Below are 27,181 nucleotides of genomic sequence, written 5' to 3'. Positions count from 1 at the left end.
TCCTGGTGTGGAGGCTCTCTCTCTCTCTCTCTCTCTCTCTCTCTCTCTCTTTTTTTTTTTACTTATCAAAACCTACTCTCACCTAGATCAGAAATAACACAATCAGATTATAAACTAATTCACACTGAGGTGTTAAATCATTTCACTGTACAAATACTTACTGAGTTTCTACTATGTGCTAAGGGGTGTGTGTGAATCACAAAAGAGAATACAGGGTTAAAGATCCATACTTAGAAGCATATAAGTAATGGCTAAATGCATTATTCCTCTGAATGGTATTTGCTTTTCAAAGAACTGGATTTCTAATGGTGAAATTTAAGCAGGAATAGACATGGAGATTTGGGTATAGGAGACCTTTCAAACAGTCTTTCTACTCCACTCATGAAACAGGCTAGCTCTGGTTCAATGAATTTGCTGTGTAAATGATTTTCTAATGAGTTAGGCTGGCTTTAAGCCCCGGGTTATTTTGTTGTCACTAGTTATGCTTTGCTTCGTGAAGGATCACCTGGGGCTATCATGCAAGAGACAGATTCTTTTAACATCCTGGAATCAGGTGCTTTCTCCGACTTCGTGTGGTTTTATTAAATCAAACCTAGTAAGCCTCCCAGGCTTTCAGACTTTTTAGGTACTGTACTCAGAGATGAGGCAGGCTGTGAACCCGCCAGCAAGCCCCAGTTGCCCCTGATAGTGACTATTTGTGGGTCGGGTTTGTGAACTCAGCCGTAGCTGCCACGGAAAAACCTTTCGAGGGAAGCCCCTCAGAGATCAAGAAGAGGAGGTGGCTTTTGTGCAGGAGGGATGACCTTGTGTGGCTCTGGTGGCCAGAGATGAGCTGGACCGGGCTGGGGGTGGTGGTGGGGAGAACTGTGGCAAAGCAGAGAGGGGAACTTAAGCGAGGAACCCCTACACACCCCAAGGAAGGATGGAGAGATTGCAAAAAATCCTCAAGGGAAAAGCCCTCCCGGCTGTAGGCCAATGGGCGGCGGGAAGGAGGAGTGAGGCTGGGGAACTTCTCCCAGAGCCAGTCAGAGGGGACGGCTGCTGGGAAGCCAATCAGCACGCCCGAGCCTGCAGCCCCTCTGCAGTAGTTGTGCCAGAGCACCCTGTGTAGAACGGCGGCGGGCGGACAGCCGGGCCAGGCTGCCGGGAGCCATCGCAGGCGCTCGGTGTCTTCGTTTCGTGCCGCCCGCATTGGTCCCCACGCCGCGGACCCCATCAATCCCTGCAGCCCTGCGCCCCAGACCCGCAGGCTCGCCACCGCCCCTTGGCCGAGCAGTTGGCCTCGCCCCGCCCCGCCCCGCCCGGTGCCTCCTCGCCCCGCCCCGCCCCGCCCCGCCTCGGCCAGCCCCGCCCCGCCCTTGGAGCCGAGTGTTCCCGCCCTCGCCCAGCGCCCAGGTAGCTGCGAGGAAACTTTTGCAGCGGCTGGGTAGCGGCACGTCTCCCGCTCCTCCGGCCACTGCCAGGCTTGCCTTGTCCTGGGACTGCTCTCGTTCCCTCCGCCACTCTCCCGCGCTCCCCTCGCTCCCGCTCAGCAGGATGGCAGGGTCCGTGCGCACCGCGTGCTTGGTGGTGGCGATGCTGTTCAGCTTGGACTGCCCGGGACAGGCACAGCCTCCACCGCCGCCACCGGACGCCACCTGTCACCAGGTTCGCTCCTTCTTCCAGAGACTGCAGCCCGGACTCAAGTGGGTGCCTGAAACCCCGGTGCCAGGTGAGGAGGAGTCCCTCGCGCGTTCCCCGCGCCCAACGGAGGGCTCGGGAGCGCGTGGTGGCACTACCCCGAGTGCTCTAGCCCCAGGGTGGGGGAGGCCGCGGTCGTGCACCCTGCTTGCTGGACACCTGGGAGTGGTCGCTGTGCCCCGAGCCGACCAGTTCTCCCGAGGGAAGGAAGAAGAGTATGTGTGGACCTAACTGCATTCCCTATATTTGCTCTACTGTCAGGGAAGGTGCGAGTAGGAGGATCAGCGGGGATGGCCTGTTCCGGAGCGCCCATTTTGGGGGGAGGGTGGGAAGGTAGGAGCTGGTTCCCCGGGCCTCTGCAAACTAGCGCCTCACATCCGAACCGGTGCTTCGGGAATTTGCCACCCTCGCTCACACGTAAGTGCCAGAATGTCAGCCTTTGCTGGACCGCAGGTTCAGTCATTCTTTCCCCAACCTGCCCCCAGGCCCTCCTTCCCGAAGCCTGGGTTTCCAAGCTCGTGGGCCCAAGTGCAGGCAAAGTTGAGGACAGGTCTCCGAATCAGCAGTAGCAGGTAAAGATACACAGAGGGAAACTTTTGAGGAGGAGAGTCCCCCAAATGAGGAGGGCTGAGCCTTTTCCTTCAAAACAGCGTCCCTTCTCTAGGTTGGCAAAATCGCTTCAAAAATGGTGCTGCTGGACGAAGGAGCAGGAGTCTAAATATGATATAACTCCTCTCACTCTCAAATTCATCAGCCTTTTTGACAGAATGGACCCTGAAGGGGAGATGATTTTAGGTGGAGAAAAGTTTCTGAACTCCTGCCTTTTGTTCTGCACTATCAGATCGCTTTGTAAGGGCATGTTTTAGCCTTAGCTGAGGGTTGCCGCTGTCAACAGACAAATATTAATGGCCTTGTGTGATTGACTGTCTCACAGTTGGACTACTAAAAGGCCGACTTAGAATCTCATCAGAACAAGTTGCTACACTGACAATGCGGGCAAGAGGAGTTGGTTTCAAACAGGTTAATTTACCAGACGTGCGCTCTGAAGAAACGGCCAGGAGTATTCACAAACCGTAAGACATTTCTGGCCTCCAGGGTCTTTTCCCGACCAATGCATCCAGGGAGGCGCGGGTCCCGCGCTTCTGAGGAATCGGAGAGCCGCCCTCGCCCAAACTTAGCTCTTGGCACTCAAAAAGTCACAGAGGCGGGCCTGATGGTTGGACCAAGTTGTGAGTGTGATGCGCGCCCTATGGGTGCTGCCAGCTATCGTTCACTAGCGGGAGGTTTACCTACGCAGCCAGCGCGCTCTCGGTCTTTTCTTTAGGTGGATAAAAAGAGCCAAGCAAGCCTGCTGTGTAGATGCAAAGGTAATTGGTCACCCTTTTTGGTGACTGAAATGCATTTGTGTGTATGTTACACATTGCTTTGCAGGACTTCCCTCTAAGGAAGGGTAGAACTACCTTTTTTTTTCTGTTAAGCGTGAATAACATACCACGTGGGCGTGCGCAGAAGCTCTAAGGGGCAGCCCATGAATCAGTTCCACAGAGCTGAAGTAACTCAGCGAACCTCTCTCCCTCTCGAAGTGCCATGGTAATTAGATTTCTGAAGCCCGAGAACATACTTTTGGTGATAATGTAAAAATTGGTCTTCACAGGGTGAGCCCCCACAAGGCGAATGGGTCCAGAGTTGTGGTTGGATGATTTGAAACCAGGGAGTAAAGGTTGTGCTTAAAAGAAGAAAACGGCCAGAGGGAATGCAGATATTGATTGAGCAACCCCCTCTACACACACTCAGGCCTTTGCTCCTCCCCCTTTCCCCTCCCCCAGCTCTCTGGCTGCCTGCCTCTTTGCAGCATCTGTATAAAAGTATTGGGAGGGCCCACACACTGTGTGTATGAGATTTGGCCTGCGCTCCCTCTCCTTCCCAGCTCCTTTACTCTGGGCCTAAGGATAACCATATTATAGGGAACAGGGACTGGTAAATTTATCATTTCCCACTAGTATTTCCCAAACTCCGTACAAAAATTACTTTCCAAGGGTCTTTACCATGTGAATCCAACGTTCCCTACTTCACTTCTATTTAACAAACATATGCAGTGTTGAGCACCTTCTACATGGCAGGCACTGTTCTGACTTGCCTTGGAGCAAAGCCAAATTTCAAATATGGTGATACCCATACAACTACCATATATCCTGGATTTACTGGGGCAGTGCAGATTTCCAGTACTTTGTGCTGGCATGAGACCATATGTTCTGAGTTTTAGCTGGGCAAATATGGTCACTGTGGATATGTAAAACATGGTGAAAATCCTAATGTCCATGTGTGGAAAGAGCTCATCAGTATTTCAGAGAAAAGATGATAATGGCAGACTAAATACAATGGCAAGTACATAATTTCAAAATGAATAAATGTGTAATTTGCTGCTGTCTATCAGTAGTTAGAAATGGAAAGAGAGCTGCAAATTTTTTGAGTTATGAGCCATCATGATGACCACTTGACATTTTTCCCCCATCTATATTTTAAGCTATGTTCAGTTTGCTGGCTCCACTGTAATAATGGCATTAAAGCTTTCTTTGTCCCAGATAAAATGAGATTTGGTCACAGTAAGGAGAAATCCTCAAGAATGTCCTATCTCACTTAGGGGGAGCATTTGGGATTGACTGCTAACTTCTGCCATTAGCAGAATTGGGTTAGAGTGAATAAGGTACATTTCTTATGCTAATATGGATGAGACTAAATGGCATTTGAAATCAGCCAGCCTAAAAAATAAATCACTGTTGCTGAAGGACTACACTAGACTTTCACAAAGCTGATCTAAAAGCCTGGCAATCTTACGTTCCCATTTCTTTTCGAGTGTTCAAAGGCACAGGATAGCAATTCTAAATAGCATGTCGCCCAAATCCATAGATCTTTTCATACCTCAGTGTTGTGTGTGTGTGCATATATGTGTGTGTGTGTGTGTGTGTGTGTGTGTGTGTTTTAGGGATTTGTAACCTGGAAAGCACCACAGATGGAAACCAGGCACACAGAGTTAGCATTTGGCAGAAAAATCCATATAACTGACTTTCACTGCAGCTCTTTTGCCCTTATTTAATTTAGAAAAATTCAGAAAAAAAGCCAATGAGCTCATAAGTCTAGATGTTTATTTTGTTTTGCTTAACCTACCCACAGGCGCAATCAAGAATGGATACAATTTTAGACAAGGAAAGTGAGTTAGTAATCAGACAATGATGTTTCCAATTGTCTCAAGGGAATGTTACAGAAGTCTGAAAAAAATTCCTCTAAACAAAAATCAAGTGTAATTCACTTTATGAATGCCATGCACCACTTTTGTGGGGGGTGATGGTGAAGGGGAGGGATGAGAATTAGAAAATCAAACAAACTGTAGAAGTGTTGCAACTCCCAAAAGATTGAAGAATCTTGCCTTAGAGGACCTTGGAAAGTCTAAGAACCAATTCAGAAGGCCAAATGCCCGTATGAGTAAAAAGCAGCCACGAAAAGACAAAGAAACTTGGAGTTTCTCAAAATAGATGAAACAACATAAAAATAAAATTAGCGGCCCTGCGACAAAGAGAGAGTTTGGTATTTGTTGTTGTTTTTCAAAGTGTGAGAACTGACAATGGTGTCTGGGTTGTCAGCTGCAGTTCCCCAGTCAGTTTGAAGCAGTTAACAGGCATAATGTCAGCGAGCAAATAACTGAGGTGTGGGAGGGTTTTCCCTCCTCTGAGACTGCACTAGACATTTGGGCGAACAGGTGATTTGTTAAAACTTTCAAAAAGTTGTATTATTATATGCTAAGTTGGAACAGTTTAGCAAATTCTTTCAAAGGTGTTCTGAATAGATTTATTACATTAATCCTGATGTTTGGTATGGAGATATGCTTAGAGGGGCTCCTCAGTCTGATTGAGGAGATGGCTGATGATCAGTGGAGCACCTTGTCCTGAAAGGAGTCTAAGACTTCCTGCTCCTTGGCAGGCTCTGTTAGGTGCTGGGGGTGCCGAGAGGAGTAAGACACAGTCCCTTTTGTCAAGGCACTCAAAGTCTAGTGGGGGAGCATACAAGTAAACAGGCTTCTCAGGAAACTTGTAGGATTAAATAGGGTGAAAAGGGCTAGAAAATACCTCCAGGAAATTGGCTGAAATGGTCACAATAGCCAGCCTGGGCAAGGGAAAAGAACAGAAAAGATGAAGTGGGAGATAGGGAGGAATCTCTTAATAGGGCCGCCATCTTAAAAAGTTTTCTTAATTCTTGGAGCAAATTCCATTTGTAAGCGTTAGTAAAAACAGGCATAAGAAGATTTTGATGGATGCTAGATGCTGCAGATGGTGTCAGTTTTGCAATTTTTTTTCTTATAGGCTGATAGGTTGTATCCAATATTTTTATGCAATATTTTTCAGCATTCTGTTACTCCCATCTTTAGAGTTGTAATGTTGGCTGTTCATTGTAGACTAGAAAAAGGCTGTGTATTACCAACCTGGGAGAAAAGAGGCCTGAATTTGTTTGCTATAAGACAAAACAGAAAATATGTTTTCTCCTTAAATGGCAGCTATCAATGACCACGCCAACTTTAGTGTTTGATGCATATACAAAAACATGGGTCTTAAGGGGTATCTTATTACTCATTTCCAAGAAAATTGAAGATAATCACTTGTAACTTGTGCACACGATACATCATTTGGAAAGAATTTCACTGGGGATCATATTGCTCAACTGAAAAGTTCTGGCATGCTGAATTTGTACATTTTTGTGAATGCTTCCTTTTACTCTGATCTCTAGCTTTTTTCTGCATATGGTTGTTTGTATGTTTTAGATTATAAGCTTCTTAAAGGGAAAGCAGTCCTTTTGATGCAGTATTGAACACAATGCTTAGAATACCATAGGTCATTTAACACATAATTGATAATTGATAATGATGAATTTCTAGATCATTATGTATTCACTATGAACTCCCAAATTCTTAAGCTATACGTCACTTTACTTATTTTAAAAGCCTAAGTCCACATTTTTGTAGCATATCACTGGGGTATGTGGACAAACTTTTCAGACAACGTCTATTTTGAATGGAGACAAATTCAGGCTTACTTCGGTTAGCTAGTGACTCTTACCATCAGGCAGAGCTTATTAATGTTGAATACTCAAAGAACAAATTGAAATTAGCAACATTGTTATGAATGACTTAGTGTCATTACAGCGCAACTGCTTACTAGAGCACATACATTATAAGACATCTCTTAAATCAAACTCTCTCTGATTTAATGTCATCTAGACCTTTCTCACTAATGTTGACATTACCATATTTGGGAGTTGAGCTATAACACATGCACAGACCTGTTGTTGAAGTACCTCATAGGTTTCTGTAACCTAGGATCAGAATTTGTGCACAGGCGCAAATCAAGAGACCGTACCAGGAGCCAACATCTATTCAGCCCTAGCCAAGCTTGTAAACAGGTTTGATGTTTTTGGTAATCTAGGGTCTATTGGAGAGTGTGGGAAGAAAAATCCCCCACTCATCTGCCCCTATTTAGCAAATGGTCTGGCTTGAAAGAGGATCCCCTAGCACTCCATTAAGAAATGAGCATCAGAAAATAGAATCCAAGCCATAAACACCAGGCTGGCTTTAGAGACAACATAAAGTAATGGGAATTTACCTTCTGAGATGTAATGACTGGGAGAATGCAATTCAGAAAGCAAGGTGAAGATGGGCATATCAGCAGAGAAAATGTGTGTTTTGAAATGCTGTGTATGAGGGGAAAATGCTCATTAGAACATTGTAGTCTCGCTTGAATACCTTGTTGGATACGAAAAGTAAAGATTTAGTTCTGTTTTTCAAATTAAGCCAATTAAAGATCAGGTATTCAAGTGATAAATTATTAGAAATACCTCTCTGCTATTTTTAAACAAAAATGAATCCAGATTGATTAATAAGGAAGGTATTTTCACTTTTGACTCTCTTTGTATATAGCTAGATAAAGTCTCGTGAGTCTCTGTTTTCCTTATGAGTAAAAAGGAGTCAGTATTAGGACCAAAATGTATTGCTAGTGTGCCAAACAGTTAATTACTTCTAGTAGCTGAAATTGTAGTTATATGCTAGATTAGTAAATCTACTAAGCTCTTTGAAGTATACTTAATAGGCTTATGTTGATAAATAATTGATAGGAAGGGAGATAAAATGTAAGTGAAAGTGGCAAAAAGAACGGACAAAAACATTGAAGTCATTATAAAAGAAACCTCTGCCCTGGCTGATGTGGCTCAGTGGATTGAGCGCCAGCCTGCAAACTGAAAGGTCGTCAGTTCTATTCCCAGCCAAGGCACATCTCTGGGTTGCACGCCAGGGCACCAGTAGGGGGCGCTTGAGAGGCAACCAATTACACACATGATGCTTTTCTCCCTCTCCTCTCCTCTGTCTAAAAATAAATAAATAATATCCTACAAAAAAAAAGAAGAAACCTCTACTCATTGTATTCCATCTGTCCACGTGAAAGTTGAAAGATGTACATTTCTCAGAAGTCATGATTTTGAGAATATTCTGTATTTTTCAAAATTTCCATTCATAATGAAGCATGGATTTATTTTCTATACATGTAGTATCAGACAAACTTTTAGAGTTGAATTTTAATTGGGATTTTTGGGTCTGCCTTTTGAAAATAACTGTATTACTAGAAGTTATAAATCCTGATCATGACATCTTCAAGGTACATGTTCATAATATCTCAATTAGGCTGTAATCTCCTTGAGGTTGGGGATTGTATCTGATCTTTGTAACCCTGGTGTCTAGCACAGTGCACGGTACAATTAATAGGTGCTCAACAAATAGTTGTAGATTAAATGAATAAATGGAGTTAGAAATGTATTATGAATATAAAATTTCCATAAAGCCAATATTTAAGTAGTTGATTCCTTTTTACTAATAACAAAATAAGTACTTTTTCAGGTCCAAGATCCATTTGTTGTCTATAGGTAACTGATAAAGCACGTTGGTTTAATTCATTTGGCTGCACTTTAACTCCCTAGAAAAAGTAGACTAACCAGATTTTATAAGAGGTAAGTTTTCTGTGCTTGTTTACAAGGCTGTTCTAAGTAGTTTAACGATAAGTTGAACATATCCACATATACATAAATGCATATATTTATCTTCACTTTATTTAGGTTTGTGAAAATAATGATGGAATTGATGTCAGTTACAGAAATATATACTGAGTGTAAGTTTTTTCTCAGTGTTTGGTGTTTCTTACCTCTAACATCACGCTTCATAAAGGTATATTTAAAAGAACATAACCCAAAGTGGACTTCCAGCCATGAAAATTTTATTGGAGTAGGATAAAGGGCCTCATTAGAGTTCTCTTAATTTTTGTATGTATTAGGGGAAACTTTTTTTTTTTTAAAAGATTTTATTTATTTACTTTTTTAGAGAGCGGGGAAGGGAGGTAGAAAGAGAGGGAGAGAAACATCTATGTGGGACAGATATATCAATTGGTTGCCTCTCACACACCCTCTACTGGGGACCTGGCCCATAACCCAGGCTTTATCCATGATGGGGAATCAACCAGCGACTTTTGGTTCAAAGACTGGCGCTCAATCCACTGAGCCACAGCAGCCACGGCAGGGCAAACTTTTAAAGTCAGCTGGGAAAACTCAAATTAGTTGGCTAGGAATGACCCATCAGGATATCTTTCAGGTAGAGGCCCATGTAGGAAAGAGGGTAAAAAAGAAAGGGATGATGTTCATTTAAAAATATCAGAATTCTATTTGATAGTTTCCTCCTTAGTTATGGCTCTGCTCCCCTTCTCTGCATACTGGAATCCTGGGAATGTCCATTGCTCTTTGTAAAATTTTGGTTTGGATGGTTGAAGATTAGGTAAATCTGGTGAAGAAAGGAAGGGTTAGAGTGCTGGATACAGGAGAGACTGAAAACCTTCTTTCTGGTATATATAAGAAGGTTAACTGGCACGTAACACACCAAAAGGATTGGAAAATAATTTAAATACAGAACTTTGCATGTGTGCAGAGATAAGACAGAGATATGTCCCAATTGTATTTGGTTCCCCCCAAATACTTTATCTGTGCTTCTTCTTACTTAATATCCTTGTTTTTGAAGTACATAGTTTATTTATAGCCTCTGTCAGACCCTATGCTTGTTGAATGCAGGGGCCATGTTTAATTTATCATATCCTCTGGATTGGTGAGTAGAGTGGCTGGTACATAGTTATTAGTTTAGAATGAATGTAAGGCTAAACAGCTAATGACATGGACTAGAGGACTTGATCGCTGTTGAACGAGATCCTAGGATGGCATATACCTAGAAAATGACTGATTCTCTGAATGCATCATCGTCTAAGCTGATCTGAAGCAGAGACTGAGGAAGGGGTGGAAGAATGAAAGCTTATTTATCTATTCTCTGTGACCCTGGGAGCCTTTTGCCCCTCTTTCAAAACTGAAATTTGAGGAAGATGTGTCAAGTAGAGAGAGATTTGTAGCTGCAGCTTTATCTAAATGTGGTGTTTGGATATGTTTTATATATTTATATTCATAGGTTATATATGTATAAATATATACTCCTATTATTTTGATAGCCACGATTAATAATTATGTGCTATTTAAACTGTTTGAAAGTTGTTAATTGTTACTCTAAGCAGTGGGTGGCCTTTCACAATCATACCTTACATTTGTGCCCTGAAAGCCTTGCTTTCATATATCTCTGGTATAAACAATAAGCCACTCATAAAGGATCTGGAGGTTCTGAGCTCTGGCCCACTTGCTTCCAACACACACACATACACACTTGTACATTCATACATATACACATATAATATCTCTACATCTGTACACCCTTCAAAATCTAGAGAGTAAACCTAAGTTACACTAGGAAGAGCTAGGGGGTACAGTTTTTCAAGAGCTCAGATAAACCATTTTCAATTAGATTGCCCCCAAATTGTTGCAGAACTAATTGTCACTGATATCAAAGAGCTAGTGGTCATTTATGAAGTTCCATCATTTCCCTAAATACAGAGATGTGATCTTCAGTAAGTAGTGATGGTCAACTCATATTGTGAATTTGGTTCATTATGGAGAATTACTTCTAACACTGCCTGCATTTCATGTTGACTCCACAGAAATGAGAATGTGACCCAAGAGGCTGTTTCCAGGTTAGGGTCTGTGGACTGATTGTGTTGGGGGCTACATTTGACTGTTTTAGAAAACATGGAAAGTCTCAGCAAAGGAATCTACTAACAGTGAACTTTGTATGCTGTCTGTGCATAAATATTCAAAAGTTTTAAAATTCATTTTTTACCTCAACCAACATTTATTGAGCACTGATTCTATGCCAGGTACTGAGCTAAAAGCTGATGAATAAGATAAATTCACTGCCTAGGGAGGGAGTTAAGGAAAATCATGGATGTCAAGGCTACAGGATGAGAGCTGCCATAAAGTTGGGTGCCCTGTGGGGGTCTAAGGGCTGTTGAACTATGGAGGAAGGGTGCCTAGTGGCGTTAGCACATTGCTAGCTCACCTAGGTGTGTGCAAGGTACAGAGCTGAGATAAAAATGACACATTTGTTGGACTGGAATAGTTTGGATTGGTTGGAGCACAGATGTGGGGAAAATGGAGGAAGGATGAACTAGAGATATAGGCAGGAAATGCTGAGGTATTTCCTTGAGCTGTATCCAAGGATGATTAAGCTCCATGAAAATATTTTTTTAATTTTTTTTATTTTAATCATTGTTCAAATACAGTTTTCTCCCTTTTACTCCCAATCCAGCCCCCCCTCCCAACCCTCCCCACTCCCCTCCCATTACCACCCTTCCCCTAGTTTTTGTCCATGTGAGCTCCATGAAAATATTAAAAGAAGAGAAAATGCTATTCAGCATAGAGGATGATTGGAGAATGAGGAGTAGCAGGGAGTTTCAGAAATGCACATGAAAAAGTGGGACAGTAAATAGGAGAAAAAAAGATCAGTTAAGAGAATAGAGGCAGTAAAGTAGACATGGCTTAATGACTGGATATGAGGACAGAAGGGGGAGTCTATAACTTCCAGTTTTTCTGGGTGGTGGGATTATGACACACACTAAGTACCTAGTATGCACTTGATGAATAAATTAATGAAATATAAGAGAAATCTAGTTTTAGAAATGTTATTATTTTATTTTATTTACTTATAGAGAGGGGAAGGGAGGGAGAAAGAGAGGGAGAGAAACACTGATGTGTAAGAGATACATCGATTGGTTGCCTCTCAAACACCCCCAACTGGGGGCCTGGCCCACAACCCAGCCATGTGTCCTGAGCAGGAATTGAACTGGCAACCTCTTGGTACACAGGCTGGCACTCAATCCACTGAGCCACACCAGCCAGGGTGGGGAACCTATTTTTAAGTGGTGAAATAATGAGTTTGATTTTGAACAGGCTGAATTTGAGGGGTCCTTTGATCATTGAGGCAGAAATGTCTGCTAGGTAGTTGAGAATGTGTTTCAGATCACAGAAGAGAGAAATCCGGGCTGTAGATACGTATGTGGACATTATCAGCATCTAGATAATTGAAACTCTGGGAATAGATGAGATCACTGGGAAAGAGTGTATATATTTTTTTGGAGTTCAGGAGAAGCATAGTTGGGACACATCAGCTTATAGGCTCAAGTTGGAAGATATGGGTGTGGATGATGTTTTCCAGGGTTTTGCATGTGACGTGTCTTAAGATGTATTTTGCCAACATCTGGTGATTTTAAAAAACTGCCAAGACATCAAGAACTCTCATGATTAAGAGAAAGTATGAGTATATGTTGTCATGGTCCAAGACTTTGCAAATAAAATGGTGTGTACTACCAAATAGACACACACACATACAGAGGGAGAGGGAGGAGGGGAGGGAGAGGGAGAGAGAGTTCTATGTAGAGAAATGTGTTAGAACTGAGGGATCAGATTTCTATGATTTTGATAGCAATAATTAATAACTAAATGTGTTAAACTGTTTGAAAGTTGTTACTCTTAGCAGTGGGTGGTCTTTCGCAATCATACTGAGATTTATGTCACAAAAGCCCTGCTTTCACATACCTTACATACAAACAATGCAGCCACTCATAAAGTTTTTGCAAGTTCTGAGTTCCACCAACCTGCCTGGTTGCAACATGGAGGTCCCTCTGACCCTCCCTTACGGTGAGTACTGTCCCACTTGGCAGCGTGTACCTTTTGGAGCTCTGGTCTCTATTCCACTTCAGAGTGGGCCATGCTGGCTAGTCTCTGAAACATGTGATGATAAGCAAATACTAGAAATACTTGTGTAATTGGGCTGATCTTTTCTTAAGTTTCTATGTAGATGTAACGTGTTTTCTTTTTGGTTGGTGGGGGGAGGAGGTTGTATAATTTTCTGTTTCTCTGACATGAATGGTTTCTTTAATTTCCCTGTTGTTTATTTAAGAGGTTGCCTTCATCAGGGTTTTTGTTTTCATTCATTGTATGCTTGAAACTCTTTGTTCTCCAATAGATTTTTTTGAGGTCACTTTCAGGTTGATGGGATAGTTTGGAAGAGCCAAAAAAAAAAAAAGACTCACAGAAACTACCATTTATGGAGTGCCTACTATGTGCTTATTGCTTTATTTTTAAAAATATTTTATTTATTTATTTTTAGAGGGGGGAAGAGAGGGAGAAGGAGAGGGAGAGAAACATCAATTGTGGTTGCCTCTTGAGTGCTGCCTACTGGAGACTCAGCCCATAACCCAGCCATTTACCCTGACTGGGAGTCAAACCAGAGACCCTTTAGGTCACAGTCTGGCACTCAGTCCACTGAGACATACCAGCCAGGGCTGTGCTTGTTGCTTTATATTTAATCTCTCATTTAATCTACCCAGCAAACCTGAAAGGTAGGTGTTGTTATCTGCATTTTACAGATGAAAAGTTTACTTTCCCAAAAGTTGTGTAAGTGGTAGAGCTAAGATTTGCCTCCTGATTTGTCTCACTCCACAGCTCTTGCTCTTTCCAGTATACCCAATGGATTATGAGGGGAGGGAGTATGGTCTGGACACGAAGCATTTGCCTTAAATTCCCACACTCTTTTGACTTTTGTGACATTCTTTACTCTGGGATCCCCTTCTACTGTAAAGCTGAATCTGTCTGCTTGTTTGCCCTCTTCCTCCCACCCCTTTAGATGTAAGTGTTTCAGTAGCTCATGTCCTTTGCCCTTTCTGTTCTCTCTCTGGTCATTCCCACATCCATTCCCATGACTTCATTATTCTTGCTCTTTGAATGATTTCCATATATATTTCCAACCTGACCTCTTCCTTGCTTTCCAGTTTAGGATTTCCCAGTTGCCTGCTGGCTTTCTCCATCCAGAAGCCCAGCCAGTGCTTCACTTTCAACAGAGACTAAAATTAATGCATCATTTGCTTTTCCTATCTGCACAAACCTGCCTTACTCCAACATTCTACATTTCTGGTGGTAGCATTTCTGGTACCCAGACTTGAAACCTTGGAAACATCCTTGACTTCTCTTTTTACACATCCCACGTCCAGATTAAATGGCTAAATCTTGCAAGTGTGCTTCCATCGTGTATCTCGTTTTTATATCCTTGGAATGTATGTGCTCACTACTTAAGCATAACAGGCTGCTAACTCATTACTGAAAGGACCCTGTAGTAGTCTGCCTCCTAGCTTTTGCCTATAGACTACCTGACTGCTCTCATCCATGCCTGCTGCAGTTTTACCTATCTTTCAATGTGTCAGTGCAATGCTATCTTCTTCATAAAGTGCTTCATGATTCCCCATGTCTAGATGTGATCATTTTCTCCTTTGAACCCTGCTATCACTGTACTTCTTCAATCCGTTGGTTCTTGCTTGCTCTTGTAATTATATACTTGACTTTTTTCTTCTTACTAGAGCCTTGCTCCTTAAAATGTGACTCCTGAACCACCAGCATCAGTACCACCTGGGAGTTTGTAAGAAATGCAGACTCTCGGGCCTCATTGCAGACCTACTGAGTCAGAATTGGTATTTTTAAACAAGATTCCAAGTAATTTGTATGTGTGTTAGAGAAGGGCTGCTTCCAAGTGTAAACTCCTTGAGGGTAAGACCCTTGCAGCCCTAAAGGAGAGGGTCTTGCCCAGAACAGATCAATTGTTCTTTTGATTTCTCACATCTGTGCTATGCTTCACTGATGTGGACTTAGAGGCCTATACAGAAGAAATGTATTGGGAGGAAGGGAGAGTGGAAGAGCAAGGAGAGCAAGAAAAAGTCAGAGAGTTCAGGGGGGAGGAGAGGGAGAGAGTGAGTAGGAACATGAATGTGAGAATGAATGGGCTAGATCTCTGCTGGGTGGCTAAAAACTTTGTGACTAGTTTGGGAAACAGTTTTTGTTCCCCGAGACCGGTAGAACCTCTAGTTTAGTCCCTGGCTTAGTTTAATGTGGCTAGAGGTATGTATCTTCCGAGATCTTTTTGTTCTTACCCTAGGGATCTAATGGTTTCCCGTTTTCTCTTTTTCTGGCATTCTGGAGTATATCTTTTCTGGCCATCCCCAGAAGTCACAGTTTAAATTTGAAGAGTTTTAAAGAGCCGTGGAAGAACTGTGCTCAGTGTTTCAAATAGTTTCTTCTGTTTTCAGAAACAGCTTTTCTGCTTTGCTTTAAAACTTCAAAGTTTATTTCTGAAATAATAGTTTATTTTCCCCCATGGAATTCTGAACATTTTACACAAGTGTTAATTTCTAAAACCTAAGTCATTTCTTGCCTTTGTAACTTCAGTGCTGTGGGTTAATTTAATAAACGTTGCCTAAAGGTTCTTTTGGCCTTCAAAAGCTGTCTGTCAGATTGCCTTTCTTTGTTCTTTGAGAGTGAGGTTACCTCATTCACTAAGCCTGAAGGTGGGGTTTGGAACCAGCATTTGTTCAGTCATTCAGAGTTTCCCCCCCACTGACCCCCTCAACAATATCCAGTTTTACTTTCAAGTTAAGTTCTAGTGGTAATTAAATGTATTATCAACTAGCAAATATGGGTAAAATTCCCCAAAAGCTCATCAACATTTTATAGAGCAATAATAAGAAGTACCCCAAGTTGCTCTGACACTCATAGCAAAGGGGAACACTGGATGTTCTGTGCATACTCATCACAGTCCTGGGGTTCAGTATACCTTCAAAGCTACTGGGGGTCCTCCCTTCATCATTTGGTGGACTGCTCTCCACATCTCCCCTTTTTGCCTTCCACTTTTCCACTCTCACACTGTCTCTCAACTGGTTATAATTCAGAACAGAAGGTGTTTTATGGTTTGTTATATTTATTGAATGGTTTTATGTTTCTTATTCTCTAAAAAACTAGATGAGTGGAATGTTTTATATTTTCCTCTATATTTTAGTTTTAAGTTGTGTTTCCTTTTTCTGCAACTCCTGATTTCCTTCTCTCCTCTCTTTCCCCATCTTTCTCTGCCTCCTCCACATTGCCTGCCCTCAGTGATTCTAGAGAAAAAAAAAACAGGCTTTCTATTTCTGCCCACATATTTGGTTTGGGTACCTGGTTACTTCTCTTGGGATATTGTGAAATTTGATTCTTTAGTTAGTTTGCAGATGAAGAACTCTAAAATATGCGCCCATGAATTTACATTCCACTTTCTAAGAATTCTGAGTATTTAAAAGGCTTTTTTTTTTTGTACAGATAGGACAAGGCTAAATATATCTGACTTGTACCTCACATCATTGCTATGTGGTTTACATTCTCTCTCACTTTGTCATAATTCTCAATGAATGCAAATAGCATCTTTGTTCTTAGAAATCTCTTTTTCTTAACACCAAATGCCTTTTCCTTTTTCTAAGGAGAAGGGAGGCCCTGTAAAACCCTGCTAAGTGTGGGGTAGAGCTGACACGTATCTTGTAGGCTAACCACATCGTAGCCTGCTTTTCCATGATGAAGCTATCACATTTCAGGGACTTTGTTTCACTTGTAGGATTTTATTGTCCTAGTTTCAAATTTGACTTCAGGTTAGAAAGTGTATTCCAATTAGACTATTTATTCCTTGTTTTTTTTTTTTTTTCTTTGTCCTGATGCTTATGGGGATCTTTTGTTTGTGCTGTATCTATTATCTCTTCAAGTTTGGCCAAGGTTGTTACTTATGTATAAATATTTAACAAGATAAGTTAGACACAATGTGCTTGAAGATACTTCAGCCCCCTCCCCCGCCCCCGCCCTGCACCCCCACAACTGCCTCAGCTCAGTTTTTGTTTTGTTACAGATGGTTACTTTATCTCAGATGTTTAGATTTGGAGGGCATTTCTTTGTACTTTGCTTGATGGACACAATGAAATGGAAACTTTTGAGTTAATGTTAACTACCAAAATGGTAGCATCCAGTAACAGATAACATTAGGCTCCACTTCCTATTTTTTTCTAACTAGTTATCCCAACTCCCTTAAGCCAGAGAGTTTCAGGTATGAGATTGTGTGTTTTTTAAGAAAATATTTTGGATAAAGACTAATGCTCTCAAGTCAGGAATAACAATTAGTACCATTCATTAATCAGGGGCATGTTTTGACTTTAAGTCCTGGCTAGGAAATATAAACTGTGAAAGTCACACATATATATGAACCTCAGGCAAATTTATGACTTGTCAGCCTTTTAAGGTTAAATTCTTAACCCCAGATCGGGGCTGGCTTTATATGTAGAGTCCAGCACATTCCTCCGGGCCAGTGAACACCCCCCTCCCTAGCCCTTTGCTTAACAGCAGCTAATGGCCTAATGAGCAAGAAGGATTTCTGCCTCTTATCAGCTGCCTAACCAGCAACAGGAAGGCTGATATACAGAGTATAGGTCAAAACCTGAGTTCTTGAACCAAGAAACTACAAGGTCAGCTTAAAACTCTGTATATGTGGCATCTTTATAGTCATTAATACCTGCCAGTGAAGGAGCTGGACACTTGAGTTCAAACAAATAGTAATAGTTGTCAAAAGTATGAACAGTTGAATTAATTTTGCTAATAATTCTTTCCGTCTTTGTTTAGATATTCTATAAATAGCCTTCATATAGTCTTTAATGAGCTTTTAGTTTGCGCCTGGAGGTTGTTATGGTCATGCGGGAGTGTTTGATTGTCAGATGGTGATGATGGTGGTGGCAGTGATATTTATATTTTGGCCCAGATTTTGGAAGGGGCTGCCAAGTAAAGGTAAATAGATATCTTCTACTACTTTTACTTCTTTTTAAACTAAGTTTTTGAATAAATATGCAGTCAACTTGCCAGGAGTCAGAAAAACCTTTGTGCCTGCTCAGACTTTTTTAAGGAGAAAGAGTCATTGCCTGTTTTTAAGATCTACTTGGAATCCAGGCTCAGGCTTATATAAAAATAAATATTTTAGGGTGTTCATTGCCCATCATAGTGAAAGCCCCTTGACTTTCATCTTCTGCCTTTGTATTTTTTCAGAGACAATAATGAAAACTTTTTTTTCTAGATTCCGTTTTGTTATTGGAAATCCTATTTACATAAACAGGCATTGTTGTGGCTTAGGGAAGAATGTGGGGTCCCATTCTTTAGCTCCTTGTATATCTTTGCTAAGTCTTGTCTAAATAGAAGTAATGACACTTTAGTCTAAGCAGCTTTTCTCATTTAGGTTAGCAGGGTGGTTTGAAATTTCAGTTTACTGGATAATTGAGTCTCTTCTTCCTAATTATTTCAGGCATGCAGGTTGTTCTGTTGATAGTAAAGACCCTAAAATTCTAGTAGTCTCCTCAGGCATCCATTTGGTAATAAAATCCAGTGCATTTTCAGGGGTTAATTTCCATGACAATTGTGGGGCCTTTCCCCACCCCCACCCTGGAAGAAATTCTTTTTGGGCCTTGGTCTCCTCACATTTACAAAAGCACACTTTAAAAATATATAAGGTTGTTGCTGGAATTACTAGATATAGAGGAAATTTAAATGTATTCGGATTCATGCTCATTACACAACTTTCATTTAGAGTTTTTAATAGCCTTGTCATATTTCTCAGAAAATCACCTCCCTGACTTTGCCAGACTTGATTTTCTGCCCTGAATGAAAAACTGAAGATCAGCAAAAGTACAGCCTAACAATCCCCTATTTTATACTTTTTTCTTAAACAAAAAGAAAGAAAGAAAGAAAAGAAAGAAACAAAGGGAAAAAACTCTCAGAGGTCATCTGGTGCAGAGCGAGGTGGGAAAAACCTTAAAAAAAAAAAAAAAAAAGCAAGTCCAGGCCGCCTTCACATCTGCTAGTCATTCCCACTGGTTTGAGTTCAATTCAGTAAGTTTTTATTGAGCACCTGCGGTGGGGGCGGTGCTAATAATCATTAACATTTATTGAGCCAGGCGCTGTGCTAAGCCCTTTATGGACAACATGCCATGTAATCTTCACAATAGCACTACCTGGTGGGTGTTGTTATTTCCCCCATTTTACAGAGGAGAAAACTGAGGCTTATACAGGTTTAGTGATTTTTTCCAGGGTCAAATAGATCTGAAATGAATTAAACCCACTGAGTCTGGTTCCAGAGCCATGTTTCTAGTCATTATTCTGTGATGGCTCAGCATTTCTAGGAATTACTCCCAGAACCAGTTTTGAGAACCCAGTATGTGGAGATGCTGGGGTCCTGGGGATATGAAGTCAAATGTTTCACTCTCCCTGCTCTTGTTTGGGAGGCAGACATGTAGACAGATGGGGACACTGCATGGAGGGGTCTCTGTAGTTGTTGAGGGGAATGAGAAGGCCATGAGAAGATAAGTAGCTTGAACTTGTGGGGATGCTGTATCTCAAACGGAGCTCAGCAGCCAGGTGTCACGGGCATTCACTTTACATGTTCAGTGGAGGTCATCTTCTCTTCATGAGTTGAAGTACCTCATTGATTGTATTAACCTATTTCCACCACTGCCCCAGCTTACTGTAGCATCAGCTGCCTTGGACCCAGACCTTCTTAGACATGCATGGTCAGTGTGGTTTGGGAGAATTGGCTCCGCAGTTCGTGTGTCAACATTTCTCCTGTATTTCAGTCCTCCCTGTTTGAAAAGAGTAAAAACCAAATGAGGCAGGTATTTCTGAACCAAATTGTTATGGTCTCGAGAGCTGGTGGTTTTCTGAAGGCAGTTCAGATAAAACTAGCAGCATATAGGGAGACCCTGGATCCAGGCTTGGTTCATTCAGCTTGATGTGGAACCCTTCGGGCGCTGTCTCTTGCAGCCCACACTGGGTTCCAGAGAGCTCTGTATCTGAATCACCCATGGCTTGCCTGGAGTATGAGGCTACTATTAACAATTTTTGAGTTTTTCAGTGAAATCCTGAAATCACCTGTTTAGGAAATTTTGTTTTGTTTTTCATTGTTCCTGAGGAAAGTAGGGGAAGAAAGAAAGTCACTACTTAGCATTGTTGAAAACTCTTCTGTGTTGCATTAACAACTTTTAGTTTCTTCAGTTTTAGGGAACATTTGGTTCAGGGTAAAGTAAACTCATCAATGTATGTGTAGTGTGTTTTGAAACAGTATCATTTAGCTTCTAATCTCTGCTTACCAAAAACTCCTTGTTTCCAGGTTTCTTATAGTATCTCTGTAATGTTTTGCCTGCCAACTTCCCTCCCATCCACTTTCTCCTTCATTAAATCTCTTCCACAGAAAGGGGTCGCCACCAAGTCTAGACTTCAGTAACATGCAGGAGGAGGGCCAATTAGTGAGGATTTTGATTTATATTACATGAGGGTGGGAGGAGGAGGAAAATCCGTCCTTCCCAGTCCTTCAGATACTCAAGTTCTAACACAACAGTATGTTGAAGATGTATAAAATTACTGGAGCATTTACACAGCTATTCCCCAAGATGGCATAAATGCCACAGCACTAGAGCATGTCAGTGTAGACACTTAGATCAGCCGAAGGATAGGAAAAAGGAAAAGATCAATAACACGGCTTTTCACTCAGGGATCAAGAGTATTTGATTTTCTCTTGGCTGTATTTTGCTCAGGTGCAGTGTGTATGTTGTACTAACAAGGCAACTGATTCCCTTTTCCACAGGTTCCTATCACACAGAAAAGGGAAAGATAAAATAGAGGACACAGATTATTTACAGTGGCTGAGGATGTAATTACAAGGTGCAATGGCTTGAAACTGAAATTTAGGTTAGCCATTAGAGCTAGGAAAAGCATCTTAACAGTGAGAGCAATTGGGCATCGCAAAGATTTGCCTGAGAGCTGGTTAAACAGCATCTCCAGAAGTGCTAAAGGCTAGGGCAGGTGTAATGTGAGGGGAAACTCCTACCAAATTCAGGATTGGCCTGAATGTTAGGCATCTTCCATTGTTGCCTGGCTCTCTTTGTGAGTATTTAATTGCTAATAACTTGAAACGATTTTTAAAAAAAGATTTTACTTATTTATTTTTAGAGAGAGGGGAAGGGAAAGAGAAATAGAGGGATAGAAACATGAATGCGTGGTTGCCTCTTGAGTGTACCCAACTGGAGACCTGGCCCTGCAACCCAGGCATGTGCCCTGACTGGGAATCGAACTGGGGACCCTTTGGTTCACAGGCCTGCACTCAGTCCACTGAGCCACACCAGCCAGGGCAAAATGATTTTTTGTATATCTAAATATAAATGTGCCTAATTTGTTGAGTATAAGAAAACAAATCCAGCCTGGGGTTCTGGAGCAGAAGAGGGAATCATATTCAGTGTAAACTTTGTATTTTAATTCATGGCTCTTGGATTTTTTTTTCTTAAAAATAGAATATTTTTTCTAAACACTTTAACCATGGAAGGCAATTATTACTTATTACCCACCTGAAAACCCTTTTTTTCAGGCTCTGTAGGCTCAAGGTGATGGTATGCTTTCAATCTACCATAGTTTTCCACTCAGTCATTGTGATTTGCTAAAACATCAGCTACAGGGTGTTTTTGGAAGCCAGAAACATTTGCAAAGCAAAAGCCTGCCTTTTCAGGTTCAGGTATATTGAGTTTTAGGTACAAATTGCATGAAGAGTGCTAGATATATAGTTGTTACATGAGACATTCTCTGAAGAAATGTTGTCACACTTCCTTATGACAAAAAAAGACCAGTTGTAACATTCATGGCAGTAACAACCTTGTTATATAAAGTGATTAGTGATTTAGAGAATGGCCTTCATGGAAATGCAGAGAGAAAAAACTTTAGAAGCCACCAGTTCCAGCCTCCTGTCTGGTGCAGGGATCTCTTTTATAGCATTCCCAATATTGCTACTCAAAGTATGCTTGAATGTTTCAAGACACAGGGAATTTACTGAGTGTAGGATGCAGAGTCTCATTGTTGAGTACTTATTCATTCAACAAGCATTTATTAAATATATACTATATACTGGGAATTGTGCCATGTCAGGGAATACAAAGATGGTCAAGATATAGTTCCTGGCTACAGAAACTTACAATTTAATAGTAGGGATAAAAAATGCATACCAATAGCTGTAACATCTAGATGGCAAAATGCAGTATGAGAGGTACGGAGTATGCTGAAAATTCTGAGTTGACAGCTCATGGGGTTTATTTGGTGGGAGAGCTGGGGGAGGGTAGACAAACATTATGAAAGAGACACTTGAGCGAGAATCTTATAAATGAGAAAGTTTTACTAGCTGAAGCTAGGGGAAGAGCGCTCTAGGGACAGAAGTAGCCTGAGCAAAACAGGGAAGCAGGACATGGAGGCGTACGTTTGGGAAACATTTAATGAGTTTAATTTAATCCTCACAACTACTTTAAGAGGTAGGTGTTACTGTCCCCATTTTATGGGTAAGGAAGCTGAGGCTCACAGATTAAGTAACTTGCCTAAGATCACATGACTGTTAAATGGCCAACTTGGGGTGTACATCCTGTCTGATTTCAGAGTTCTTCCCTTTGCCACCACAAATCATCCCATTAGGAAGTTATCTGCCATTAGTTGACCTCTGGAGACAGTGGTTATTGCTTGAGGAGAAGTGCTGAAAAGGCTGAATTAGTTGTTGGTCTTTGCCTTGGCCCCATATCCATGTCCATGTATAGCCAAGTACTATTAACATAACCTTTCTGGAAGGGCAGAGGCAGGTCCTTTGCATCCTCCTAATGCCCAGTCGAGAATGAGATCAGTGACTATCAATTGACCTACAATCAGGGAACTTAGACTCTCAGACCTGAAATTACTTTAGCAGTCACCTAATCAGGTTCATATTTGAGTGGTATTTGGTGAGGCCACACAGCTGGTTTGGTAGCATAGCAGATAACAACACTTTAGTTTTGGTAGGGAAGGGCCCTTTCCCCATCAATATAATTTAATATACAGGGGAAAGGGTTTAGCATTTAGAATGGGCCACAGGTGCTGAAATTCTTCGCTATGCTTTGGGTCTGCATATTTGAAGATGGTATCTGAAAATAAAAATTATACATCTCCTGAAAGACAGGATCTCAGCTATTTATCTGAGTAGAATAATAATTAGTGAAAGAGTGACTAGGGGAGATGGGAAATTTGCCTTAGTTTAGTCTCTCTGGCAGAATTCTAAAAGGAAAGATTCTTTATCCCAGCTTTAGACGAGCTGGCATTATTCTCCAACCCAATTTTTTTTTACTTTTTTTATTTTTTAAATTTATTTTTAGAGAGAGGGGAAGGGAAGGAGAAAGAGAGGGAGAGAAACATCATGTGTGGTTGCTTCTCATGTGGCTCCCACTAGGGACCTGGCCTGCAACCCAGGCATGTGCCCTGACTGGGAATAGAACCGGCGACCTTTGATTTGCAGCCGGTGCTCAATCCACTGAGCTAAACCAGCCAGGGCCCAATTTTGTTTTTATTAGGGGTCCCCCCCAATCTAAATAGACTCTGTGGTGTGTGTGTGTGTGTGTGTGTGTGTGTGTGTGTGTGTATGAGAGGGAGAGAGAGTGAGCCAGCCAGCCATTTTCTCTGGAATAGAATACTGCTCTTCTAAAAGTTGCTCTAGTAGTATCAATTAATCTGACCTAGTTCCTTTAAAACTGAACTCTCTTAAAATTCTGGCACTGGTTCCAAGTGAGAGGGGAGGGCATCGAGCCCAAACCTCAGCAGGCCTCTTGAGATACAAAGATGAGTCAGTCAAGGGAGTTCAATCTAGTGGAGATAAGTCCCGCAAATATAACTATGGTACAAGTTAGAGTAAGAAGTGTCTTTATAAAGGGTACAGAGTGCTATGGGGATTCAAATGACAGAAACCTTGTGGAGTACATCTTTTTCTGCTCCCATGAGCACTGTCTCCTGTGATAATCCAATTCAAAGATAACTAGGAGTCCATTATACCTCAATAAAGCTGGAAAATACAAAACAAAAACAACCAGTGATAACTAGGAATCATCTTGTAGCAGGGATCATATAGCTCCCCTTTGTTCAACCCCAGTCACTGTCCTCCAGGCCACTTTTCCTTTTAGCTGTACTACACTCCTTATCAGTGCTTGAACATGCTACCCACTTGCACACCCCTATGCCCTTGCTCCATTTTCTTGGGGGTTTTTAAAGAAGGATAATGATGTGATCATATATGTATTTTAGAAATATCTCTCCGGGATTTGCATGGAGGAGAGTATAGAGTCAGGATAACCAGTCTGGAGGCTATTCTAGTTGTCCAAGTGAAAAGAGGTAAGGTGATAAGGCAAAATGAAGAGGAGAGAAATGAGGGAACATTTAAAAAGCAGAGCCAGTGGGATTAGTGACAATTGGTTATAGGGACCGGGGCAAGTAAGCTGTCCAGAATGACGTAGAGGTTTCTAGTTTGTAATTAGTTTGGGAGACTATTTCCTGACCAGTCTGTGAACTCCAGGGCATGGACTGTGTCCTGTTCATTATTGTATTCTTTGGTTTGGGCATCATACCTGGCACAAAGTAGGCATTCATTAAATGTTGGATGAATGAATCATTCACCATGTTGGAAGGCTGGATGTAATCAGTAAATTTGTATTCCCAGAGCACATGTTGACTGCTGGTTGCAAATGTAGTCCAGAAAGAACCTCTTTGTGGGAGAGAGTAATGATCTAGGGATTCTATCTTTACTGGGTATGAAATGATATGCAGTTAGTTGGCAGTTGGCAGTAGAGATAAAGGCGATTCATTCTTTAATTCTCAGGTTTAGAGAATGGCTTATCTCCATGGTTGCTTTAAATTCCCAGTACTCCAGTGTGGTAGTGACATTTTGGCCTACCTTTTACACAGGCAGGCTGTGGTGGCTCTACACATGATCTTTGGTTTAAAGTCAGAGCTTGTGATACTCGGGTGTGTTCTCAGCAAGGTCATGTTCTTTCAAGCTAAAGAACAGAAGGGTAACCTTCACCTGGGTTCCCTATGATGATTTCTTCTACAAGCAATCATCACTTTCCCCACCGATTTCAAATGCAGCCATTTCTTTCATCTGTATTCCTATCTTGATTAGCAAGAAATTAATGAGTGTGTAAGATTTGATTTAGATAATGATTAATTAGGGGAAAAGGCACCATTATAATAGCAAGTCATTATTATATGCTAAGGAAATTAGCTAATATTTTTGGATGGCAAATTGACTTGTCCTCCATTTAAAAAAAACCTTTAAAAATACCACACATATATAAATATATATATATATATTTATAAATATATATATATATATGAATATATATGGACATATATATAAATATAGTTTTTTCATTAGTAGAGAAACCTTCACTTAATTCTTTGGATAATTTTAATAGGCATCTGTTATTTTCCCTGCAAATCATGAAGCAACCAGTTTTGGATATCATTCATTCATTAGCTTAATATGACTTTAATGACAACATTGCATTATTATTTTTAGCACAAGGTACCTTTGTTAGAAAAAAAAAACTCTGCCATTCATAAAACAGACCTTGGGAATGATATGTGTCAAACCATCATATATGTGGAAAAGATTTAAATTTTCATTGTTACTGAGCCCTGACAATTCATTCTCTTCTGTTTCTGTTTGAATATGTTCCATCTGCTCTTAGAAAAGTATAAGGATCAAGGTGTATATTAATATTTCTGTTCTTTAATGTGTTTTTTAATGTGATTTTTGACAATTTATAGTCATTTGCTAAAATTGCAGTCTAGTCAAATAACCAACATATAGAACACAATAAAGGTAATTAGAGAACCAGAGGGCTGGAAATGACCTTGAGAGGTTTTTTAGTCCATTTCCCAATTTCATGCAGTAAGACTAATCTTCCTAAACAGCAGTCTTAATTATATTATGTCTCTGATTCAGAATTGGCAGTGGTCTTTTATTGCCTATGGGGTCAAGCCCACAGGCTTCTGTCTGAATTCAAGGCCCTTCCAATTCTAGCCTATCTTAACTGATAGGCTAGCTACACCCTATATTGCAGCTTCTCTCCAGGTAGGTTAGTTTTGCCCCAATACTCTGCTAGTGCCAAACATTTCACTCATTGGCCTCTCCAAATCCTTCCCATCCTTTATTGTCTAGCTCAAGCCCCATTTCTTCCTGGAAGTCTTCTTTGACCCCTAGAGCCTCTGGTGAACATTCCCCTATCTAGCAATGTTGCCATATCATATATTTTAAAAATGAACTTTATTGAGATATAATTTGCAAATAATAAGATGCCCCCATTTTAAGAATTTAATGAGCTTTGATAAAAGTATATACCCGTGTAACCTACAACCCCCATTAAAATATGGACTACATATTTCCATCACCTCGGAAACTATACTACATGTTTTGTAACCTAACCATAGACCAACTTTTCCTGTTCCATAGTTATTTTTGTGTGAAAGTCTGGTCTCTTGGTGTGAATTTATTTTAATTATCCTAACATGTATTGAATATTTACCTTATATCAAGAAGACTTAAGAGCTTTGCATGCATAATGTCACTCGATTCTTGCAATAACTCTGTAAAGTAAGTGCTATTGATAACTTCATTTTATAGATAAGGACAAAAAGCCACACAGGTTAAATAACCTACCCTTGCTTGCACAGCTAGCAAATGGTGGGGCTAGGACTAAATTGCAAGCAACTTGGTAAGAGGGGCCATAAGTGCTTTTGCTCCTTCCTGCCCACTAATGTCTACCATGGTACTGAGGCCATTAATATACACTGATCTATAATAAAATCCAACAGAACAGACATATTTAAACAACTCCATATACATTGTTCACTGTCCTCTTCTTATTAGGGACAAGGCTTAGACACAGAATGGGGTCTCCAAGTGATTGTGAGCCTATGACAGCACAGTAAAGAAAAACTGAAGTTCTGGTCCTGGGGGAGGTAGCTAAAGGAAACCAGAAGCAGTATGAAATATCAAGCTCCTGAATGGAGCCAGAATAGAGCAAGAACTGGGCCCAAAGGAAAGAATCTGTGATGGTTGTCAAGAAGGCAAGTAGCCAAGCCCATGAGATTCCCTGATACAAGAATATACATTAGCATGGAGCCTTCTGTGGACCCCCTGTGGTTTGGCCTCTGGGTGGGGGTAGGCAACTGGTAAGGTGCTCAGCTTGGATACACGTGGGGATAAACCCCCGGACAAAAAGCTTCCAGAACTCTGATATCCCTTTCCAGTTGTAAGAACCAGAACTGGACCCAATGTTCAAGCAAGACA

General features: G+C 41.2%; 1 protein-coding gene across 1 annotated transcript in view; it reads left to right on the top strand.

Annotated features, from left to right (window-relative positions):
* Positions 1 to 1,376: 1,376 nt before the first annotated feature.
* GPC3 (glypican 3) overlaps positions 1,377 to 27,181 on the top strand; it is a 447,256-nt gene continuing 421,451 nt past the window's right edge. Inside the window, exon 1 of the mRNA XM_028522481.2 lies at positions 1,377 to 1,711. Within this exon, the coding sequence (XP_028378282.1) occupies positions 1,537 to 1,711 (175 nt within the window). The 5' untranslated portion in view covers positions 1,377 to 1,536. The remainder of the gene's footprint in view (positions 1,712 to 27,181) is intronic.

This window comes from Phyllostomus discolor, chromosome X, assembly GCF_004126475.2.
Source record: "Phyllostomus discolor isolate MPI-MPIP mPhyDis1 chromosome X, mPhyDis1.pri.v3, whole genome shotgun sequence".
NCBI classification, from domain to species: Eukaryota; Metazoa; Chordata; class Mammalia; order Chiroptera; family Phyllostomidae; genus Phyllostomus; species Phyllostomus discolor.
The sequence above is the reverse complement of the archived record's forward strand: the minus strand, read 5'-3'. Positions and strand labels throughout refer to the sequence as shown.